Here is a 9,522-nt window from a genome sequence, read left to right as displayed (position 1 = left end):
AAGGTGCAAATTAATGTTGTATTCATCACTGAGCAACAGTGATAAATAAAAAAAAAATATTTCAGATCAAACTGGAATGAATAGATAACAATCATCTGATTGGAAAGTATTTATTTTAAATTATGAAAAAATTTGAATCGCTTGGACCTTCAAACTCCTGTATACTCATGTAAAATCATCTGAATGGAGATATAAGTCTACAGCATGCTGAGGCTGAATCTGTGTGTGACTCTTACTGTATGTTTTACCTTGAGACACACCTCATTAGATTCTTCCTCCACACCAATGTGTGTGTGTGTGTTTGTTTGTTGCAACCAAGTGAAAGATGCATGGAAAAAAAGGAAAAAAAAGGTGCATGTTGCAAAATCCAAGTCTCTCTTTCTCTCTCTCTCTCTCTCTCTCTCTCTCTCTCTCTCTCTCTCTCTCTCTCTCTCTCTCTCCCTCCCTCTCTCTCTCACATACACACACACACACACACACACACACACACACACACACACACACACACACACAGATATTCGCCCACAAACAAACACAGACAAAGCAGCCCAAGGCCTACCACTGCCATCTCACACACACGCGACTTGGCCTGTCTGTGTGACACGCACAGTTTGTTTGGTAGTTTTAATTTGACAGGGCTCTGAATAGAGCTTCTGAAACGCACACACACTCACACACACTTCCTCAGACCTACACACACACACACACAAACACACACGCACACACACACCTTTAATTTGACAGCGCTCTAACAAGAGCCTGCTGCTTGTCAAATGTTCTCCAGTGGCAGCAGGGATCCGCAGAGCCGAGGGGGTTCTGTTCAAGGACATCTGTGAAAACACACACGCACGCAAGCACATGCGCACACACACACACACACACACACACACACACACACACACACACGCACAAGCTCCTCCACTAACATACACTCACTTTGAATAGGCCGAGCGAAGCAGCCTGCTGCACCACGCGATGGGAGAGGGGCTGCACACATGCTGAGGGGTTTCTACACTGCTGTTCCTCTCACTGTCTATCTTCCTTTCCCTCTATGTCTCTCTGCCCCCCCCCCCTTTTATCTAACATTCCATCGCCTTTTTGTGTGTGCCTCTTTTGGTCTTAAGTAGAGGGCTGAGGGGCCGAGATAGACCGGGGGAGATTTTGATGACGGCTCCCTGTCTGGTCCAACAAGCCGATTCCCCTCTCAAACCCAACACACACACACACACACACACACACACACACACACACACACACACACACACACACACACCAACACACACAAAGACACACATCAGTTTTCTTTTCATTCTTCAATCCGAAACACCAGGAGACCTTTTAAAGTTACTCAAAGGCGGATGGGACTTTGGTCCTGATCCTCTGGATTTCATCCCCTTGAAGGTGTGCGCTTATATGCACTCACGGGCGCATTTGTTCCTCCATGTGTGAGTGTGTGTGTGTGTGTGTGTGTGTGTCGGGGGGGAGCTCCCATGCTGTCTCGGACTCAGCTTCCACGAGACACTTTGCTCATTAGAGGGAAGAGAGGGTGACTTGAGTGACTTCTCGTCGGCTCCTCACTTGACTTGATCACAAGGCCGGTTCCCGCGGAGCCGGAGAGAAAGTCGAGGTTTGGATGACATGCGTGTGTCATCTGGGAAATACAGCGTGATACACCTGTGTGTGTGTGTGTGTGTGTGTGTGTGTGTGTGTGTGTGTGTGTGTGTGTGTGTGTGTGTCTGTGTGTGTGAAGAGATAAGAATGGGAGGACTATGAAGATTAGAAGAAAAAAGTGGATTATCTATTGATGAATTAAACAAATTAATACAAATCCTAAATTAAAAAACATCAAATTTAGAGAAAGAAACATCATTGCGCGTACCATATATACCATGTAAAGGGAAATTTAGACACACACAAGAAAATCGTCAGCATTGGCCATAAAAATCACAGTATGTCAGACTTAAAATCAAAATGTCAAACTTAAAATCAAAATGTCAAACAACATCACTTCCAATCACCAGAGAAAGAGGCACAGACCATTAGATGCTATCTGTTACTGTGTGTGTGTGTGTGTGTGTGTGTGTGTGTGTGTGTGTGTGTGTGTGTGTGCGTGTGTGTTTCTGTGTGTGTGTGTGTGTGTGTGCCTGTCAGATAAAATACTGCACTTGGCCATGCAATGATCTCAAAAGGGGGGTTCACAGGGAAGCATCCAAAATGTCAACATGTACATAAATACTATAACTTTTTTCTCATTTTTGGAGGGCTTTGCAAGATAACCAGTAAACCTAAAAGTGCAAGGAGGAGAAAAAAACACATTGGCCCAATTTGAGGTTCCGATTGTAGTTTTCCGATAAAACTGGCACCGACGCAACACCGAGCTGCGATGATGAAAAGCCACCCGGATTATTCGAATCCTGTAAATCACGACTAAAATTCAATGTGTGGAGCCAAGGTCTATGAAACTATCAGTGTGGAATAGAGAACATAGACGATATGTTACCGCATTGCCAAGTGCCACCACTTAATACCATTAATCTTTGGTGCACCCCCCCCATCCCTCTCACTCCATCTCTGCGTTGGAGTGCTTGGTGTCCTCTAAAAGTATGGATCTTGACCACGGACATTTTCCGTGGAAGAGGGAAAGGCTAAAGAGAAAGCGCTGACCCCTCTTCACTGCAATTTTCCCCTCATCAACTTGTGAGACTTCATTAACTTCCACGGGGTAATTTCTTCTCTCAGTGCATTTCCAAGGGGGGGGGGGTTATGACGTTTTCTTCCCATCCATTTTTCTTTTTTCGCCTTTATCTCCCATCCTTCACCTGTAAACCCTTTTCTTTGATTTTCTTTGCTTTAAAAACATTTCCAAGAAAATAGGGTAGGTAAGAAATGTTGCTACCTGGTCAACATTCGGATTATGGAGACGTTATTTGTTGGTGCTCAAATGAAGACCCATAACTTTTTTATATTTCTTTAACTAATTCACAGCAATGCACAACCTGCAGAGAAGAAGCTTCATGGAGGTAACGTTTCCACAGCTTTGCAACCCTCAGGAGCCCAGAATAAAACATCCTGGTCGCCTAGATGCTCAGTTGAGACCTGGGTGCAGAAGTTGCATGATGGGAACTGTGAGTCAATGCTACCCTCTTCAGGAATATCAGTGTCACTGCGTGGATGACATGTTCAGATATTTGTATTGGCCTCAGAGAGTGTCTTGCATCAGTGGGACAGCAATCTACCAAACTATGTGTTTGTTGAGTCGATTAAATCTGTGTCCACGTGGTGAGATAGTTAGTATGATACGGTGGTACTTTGCTGAGTTGGATCAGTGTTTTATTGTAAATTATACCTTCTCCTGTCACGTCATTCATAACCCCTTACAGAGGTGCAGGAAGTACTCAGATCTTTTACTTTAGAAAAAGTAGCACAGTGTAGCAATACAATGTTACAAGTAAAAGCCTAGTCAGGATCCTAAATTTTACTTTTTAAAGTACGAGCATCAAAAAACACTGGAAAAAAACACGATTGTGTTTATCACTTGAATGTTACAGCTTGTGTGTCCCCCCCCCCCCCCAAGGCTCTTAAAGTATTATCTCAGCAATAATACATCAGAGTGCATTTGTTTATTATATTTTGCATTATTAATCACAATCTGCAAAGTGGATTCAGTGTTCAACATTCAGGACGTTTGAGACCAGCAGCCGGATCAGAGCAACCCGCTTCACGCGCACTCCAGTGAGCGATGTTCATCCGTCTGCGCCGATACGTAGACCTTCCTCTGTCTCCCTTTCCTCCGAGCAGCTCCGCATGACACACGGAGTGCCGGGGCCAGGGCCGGGGCCCCGGCGCACAGACAAAATGCCAACCGCTCGCTCTTCCAAATGTCAAATGTGACATGTCGTCGACATTCGATATAAGCGTCCCTGCCGGACCGAGTCAGAGCCACGCTCTTCAAACAGTCCCTAATGTATCGTGATGAGAGGTGGAGAGGGGGGGGGGGCTGGGTTTGATCTGCCTCTGGGTGCGGGGGGGGGGCGCAGGTCGCACAGACTGCCCCCGCAGGGACGAGTACACCAAACAAGTCCTTCTGATCACCAGTAAAGGAACAGAGGGGTCGACTGAAGTTCAAATAAAGCAACCCTCATAAACAACACAATAAATGCAATATTAGAAATGCTTTCGGCCTTAGCTTTTACTCCAGCCTGCCCACCATGTAAATGAACAATAAAAGCAGGACTCACTAACTTTCTCTTAAACTAAAATATCAGCTAATATTACTTGTTATATCGCTGCATTTGTGTGCAGAAAAGCATGGAAATAACACAGGTCCACAGTACATGTGTACTCATCCATTTTATCTCAACACAGCAAATTGTAAGAACGGGACAATGAAGGCGAAATAAGATATTTTGAAGTTGCAAAATGGCTTTAAAAATGGATGTGACTGTGATTGAAACAGACCAGTATCAGCATATTAACTGCATCATTTTGCTTTGTTTGGAAGCCATCTTTCATCCATGGATTTCAGAGATTCCCGATCACTCACCTGACTCACTGAGCCGACGTTTAGAGGCCGAGATGCTTTTCAAAATTAATTTCCATCCCATTTTGGGAAACAACTTCTGCCACTTAGCTTCCATGACCCGATTGAAAAGGTACCAAAAACCCTGCACTAAGGCTCACTTAGTTGTCAATTATTTTATAACACTGCGATGTTAGTTCAGTGGTTTACAGTACACCAGGAATAATGATTGACAGTGATCCTGACCTTTATCCCCAACATTATACAGTTTATGAAAGCAGTCTTTTTATTTATTTATATATATATATATATATATATTACACCTAGGGCAGTTTTCAAGACTGCATCTGGAGTCTCAAACTTCTTGATTTTCCAGAAAATTCAATAAAACTGACAGACAAACCTGTTGGAAATAATTTATGAGGAGAAATCCAAATCATTTGGGATCATCGATGATAAGTAAGCCGCCAAAAGTTTTCTACGAGCATTCTAATTTATTAAAGGCACATCAGTTAGAAAGAACACAATAGTTGTGCTGGACACATACATTCATTGTCAATTACCTTTTACTTCAACTAAATCAAGTATATCACATATTAGGACTGGGTATTCTACAGTTCCTGGACCAAAAGAAAAATTCATTTTATTATGATTTGTTTTTAAAGTATGACTTTTTGACAGTTGCCTTCATGTAAGCGCCATTATGATTTAATTTGAATGTCAAATTGCGAGGTTTAAAATCATAAATACATTATAAATTGTATAAATAGAAGATAGAAATTATTATCAAATACCCAGCCTCAGCTTTAGAATCACTACCACTAATGTACAATGCATCACATTTCACAGCAATATTAAATACCATTTAAATTATCCTAGAGGATTTCATCTTTCCAGTGTAATAGCAATTGTTTGTATTGTTATTTTTTACATATGGTGTACGACGCAAACACATCGGAGCAGGCAGGGTTGGGCCTTTGTGCCACACACACACACACATGTAGTGGGTTTTCCAGACATGGAATAGGCGCAGTACACCTAGACCACATCTGTGGAACCTTCACATGATGCGCACTGGGACGGGAATAAGTCGCCAAGATCTTGTAGCAGTTCAGCTCTAACTCTAGCCGTCCCGCTAAAATGTTTGGCTGTTGTTTTCCCCCAGACAACTGAGAAATGGTCCAATTTTCTTAACAAGACTGATTAACAAGCGGTCAGTAAAAGTCTAGTGAGCTTCTCTCTCAGGTTTTCACTGACTCTGGATCCTCTGTCTCTTCTTCGTCTCGCTCCCTTCCAAGTCCTTCATGCAGGCAACCAGGAAATCGCGGCACTTGAGGGCATACTGCTCAGGAAAATCCCGGAAGTGGCCGACGTGGGGACTGGAGACGAAATCGAAGCTCTCCGTCGGGGCGCCCTTCTGCTTCACGGCCTCCACGAAGAGCTCGATGTCCCTGTGCCTGATCACCTGGTCGGCTCTGGAGTACAGGTAGAAGTGAGGCCAGGCAGGCGGCCTCTCCCGCACCGCGTCATAGTGATTCTTGTGGATGTACTTGGTCAGAGGGTACAGCAAGATTCGCAACAGGAAGACAGTCACCGCGAAAAGGGCCAAGAGGACGTACCGCAAAACGGGGGTTATTTTGGGGCCCAGGGTGGCCGTCAGTGCACGCAGGGCCCCACGAACATTCCCGCTACCCGGGGCACTGTCCACCAAGGCCCCGATCACACACAAGGAACTGAACTGTTTGTCGCTGTGCAGACACTCTATAATGTAACGGTACAGCATGAAGCCGCCGTTGCTGAATATGTGAAAGAAAACAGGACTGTTCTCCACCTCGTAGTCATACAGGATCTCCAGCAGCTTCAGGGCCGTACTGCTCAGCTCCTTGTAGCCAAAGGACTCGGAGATGAAGACCGTCTTCAGGGGGGCCGTGTAGCGGATGGTGACACATCCCTGAAAGTGAGGAAAACAAAGAATTAAAGAACTCATAGGAGTCGCTGACATGTTTGCACAGCTTCTGTAGTGCTGTTAAACGGACAAAGCAACAGGCAGAATGTCTTGGGGTATTATCTATTTTTTTAAATGAGTTTTCACCTGTTCATTGTAGATGGAGCTGTATTTGGAGAGGTGTTTGTCTCTGCAGCCAGCCCAGCCCAACAGAATCACAACTGGCTCCTTTGTCCCCTGCCAGTGCCTCTCTGAAAACAAGACACACGGTGAAACTGCGTGCCACCCAAAGCCGCCACAAGCTAAACTGAGTTGAGCTAAACGCAGCTAGCGAGCTAAGCTAACGGTGGGCAGGATTACATTATTTGCACTGGCTCCCTTAGCGTTAGCGTTAGCATGTACGCTACGCTAACGGAGGCGTGAGCGTACAGCACAATGAAATGATGCTCACCCGATGTGCCCGCATCTGGAAACACGATGTTGTAGTCTATTTCATCGTCTGCCATTGCTGCACGCGAGAGTATCAACTGTGTCTGTCTAACGTTGACGTTGGGTTCATTTGGTTGTTGTAAAAGAGGATGATAGGAGAGCTACAGAGCGCTTAAATTAGCAATGCCAGCTAGTGACATGTAACACACTGCAGACAGGTCGGCGGACTGTCACTACACAAGTCCTGGTTTCTTCTTCTTTGTGTTGTTGAACAGCAGTTAGCATCCAGCTAATGTCGCAACACTGCCCCCTTCTGCACCGACATAATACTGTTGTATTACTGGTCAAATGTATTACTGGTCAAATTGTGCATCATATTGCCCAAAACTAGTCTTGTTGAGCGGCAACGTTTGGAAAAAATATGACAATGTACGCTGAGTCTTGTCTTTAATTTGAATTAAAACTGTAATAAGAATTATAAATGGATTATGTTTAACCATATTTATGTTCCATAAAACTCTATATGATATAAAATAATTATTGTATTGATAAGTGTGTTGTTTACCTGCAGTGGAAATGCTGACTTAAAATTCTACTAAGAACAGGTTGTGTTAGTAAATTGTATCTTTATATAAATGAACATGTAAATCCCATAGTCTCATGTTTAGTGAATATTAATAATTAAAATGTAGACTAAAAGTGTCCTCCAGTTCAAGTGAAAGTTAAAGACAACACTTAACAAAGTGAAGAACTTTGAGTATGATAACGTGTCTGTAAACTTTGATGCTGAGTGTGCTTATTTACTTTGTTTTCTTTCTATTGAGTCCAGTCTGCACGAAGCTGCTAATATTTAGTGTAATGAGTTACTTCAGTCAGAATTATTCAAGTCAGTATTTCACTTTTTGTCTAACAAAGACCATGTAGATCAAAACATTGCCTCAATAGAAAAAGCATGGTGTGAAGAGTAATCCTTATTAAAACATGACACTCATCCTGTCAGATGTTCAATGTAACAGCAGGAGAACTGCACAATATTTGACTTTTAAATGTGGGAGTAGCACATTTTTCTACAAGGTTTTTTCAGGGTTTTGAATCACGGCATTGAGCGCCTCCATCATCCACTCCCCCTTGATGACCAGGAGGAGGAGTTAGATGTGGTTGGTGTGGACGACGAGTCCAGTTCTGGCCTCTACGGGAGTGGTAGGTCTCTGGAGGAAGCCCCCCGTGTCTCCCTCGATTTCCAGCTCCACCAGGAGAAGAAGGGACGAGAGCAACGAGGAGGAGGCTGTGGCTAAGAGGCCAAGGTGGTCGGATGAGCGCAACTCAGACTAACTCCACAGTGAGTTTCCTGGCTGACAATCCTCCTTGAATCATCATAGTCACCAGTGCAGTATGTTCACATGTACCCTTCCTCACTACCATACAGGTATCACACAATCTGAAAAGAGTCACATCTGGCAGCATGGTTGCAGTGACTCTTTTTTTTATTTCTGGTGACTGGCTTCTATCACAGCACTAGTGACTGCCTCTGAGTGATCTGGGGTTCTGCACAGTCAAGGGTGGAACTGGGGACGGTTGGCTCAAAGCTCCCAGTGAAGCTGGCTTGTGGCTGTCTGCAGTCCTCCCCCAGGTCAACAGGGACTGGACTTCACTACACTGGGAGAGCGAGAGGAAAATTGGGGGGAAAAGTTGCAAAAACAAGTAGAAAACAAACGTCCTCCTTCAGAGGTTTACATAAGTTAGTTCCACGATAGTGGTTAGTGGCCTTAAGTGGATGTAAACTATACCGTTCACTTCACATTGACGAAGAAGGTAAGTATCTCATACTTACCTTCTTTGTCATGTAAAAAAAGTGACCTAGAATAGGCTCCAATACAAACCATATGTTATTGTATAAATGGGAAATGGACTGTACTTTTCTAGTCTTTCCGACCACTCAAAGCACTTTCACACTACTTGTCATCATTAGCTTGAGCTAATTACTGATGTTTATAAACACAGACTCCCCAACCGCTGCGTCGTCACCATGGCAACCAGTGACACACGCACGCTCTGTCTATCTGTCTGTCTGTCTGTCTGTCTGTCTCTACACACTCAGTCCATCTAACTGTCTGCCTGTCTGTCTCTCTCTCTCAATCACTCAGTCCATCTAACTGTCTGTCTGCCTGTCTGTCTGTCTCCCTTTCTGTGAATGAATCCTGTCTTTTAATAACCTCTGTTTGTGTGTATCATGCATTCTGAAGCCCCTTGGATTAATTGTTAACTGTATTTAAACATTAAGCTCAAAATTAAGCTTTTTTCTTGAAATAATTAATGCTCTTACTAATACTGCGACAACTACTACTACTGCTGCTAATATTTCTAGTATTACTACTACTACTACTGCTATTACTGCTACCATCAATATTATTACTACCACTTCTACTATTACTTATACTACAACTGCTACTACTACTACTGCTATTCATGCTACAAAAAGTACTACTACTACAGCTATTAGTACGACTGCTACTAGTACTACTACTACTGCTATTACTGCTACTTCAAAAACTGCCATTACTATTACTACTACGACTACTTCTTCTTCTACTACTCCTACTGTTATATTAAATACTACGACCACTCCTAC

The 9,522-nt window shown here is 43.5% G+C and overlaps 1 protein-coding gene across 1 annotated transcript; it reads right to left on the bottom strand.

Annotated features, from left to right (window-relative positions):
• Window positions 1-4,923: 4,923 nt before the first annotated feature.
• On the bottom strand, window positions 4,924-7,131 carry tmem53 (transmembrane protein 53). The gene is made up of 3 exons (XM_068701955.1): window positions 6,916-7,131; window positions 6,612-6,715; window positions 4,924-6,470 (listed from the first exon to the last, which is right to left on the bottom strand). Exons 1-3 carry the CDS (start codon window positions 6,968-6,970, stop codon window positions 5,769-5,771), a joined length of 861 nt encoding a protein of 286 aa, XP_068558056.1. The 5' UTR covers window positions 6,971-7,131; the 3' UTR covers window positions 4,924-5,768.
• Between the last annotated feature and the right edge of the window lie 2,391 nt (window positions 7,132-9,522).

This window comes from Cebidichthys violaceus, unplaced genomic scaffold (genome assembly GCF_023349555.1).
Source record: "Cebidichthys violaceus isolate CVI_PGR_0920_01 unplaced genomic scaffold, fCebVio1.0.p SCAF_8, whole genome shotgun sequence".
In the NCBI taxonomy this organism is placed as follows: domain Eukaryota; kingdom Metazoa; phylum Chordata; class Actinopteri; order Perciformes; family Stichaeidae; genus Cebidichthys; species Cebidichthys violaceus.
Note: the sequence above shows the minus strand (reverse complement) of the source record. Positions and strands in the feature narration are given on the sequence as shown.

Bases quoted from the DNA above. Each gene is read 5' to 3' on its own strand.
- tmem53 (XM_068701955.1), bottom strand. From the start codon at position 6,970: ATGGCAGACGATGAAATAGACTACAACATCGTGTTTCCAGATGCGGGC. The intron at 6,716-6,915 runs GTGAGCATCATT...TCTTGTTTTCAG, and splicing joins TCCAGATGCGGGCACATCGG to AGAGGCACTGGCAGGGGACA. The intron at 6,471-6,611 runs GTGAAAACTCAT...CCTCACTTTCAG, and splicing joins GCTCCATCTACAATGAACAG to GGATGTGTCACCATCCGCTA.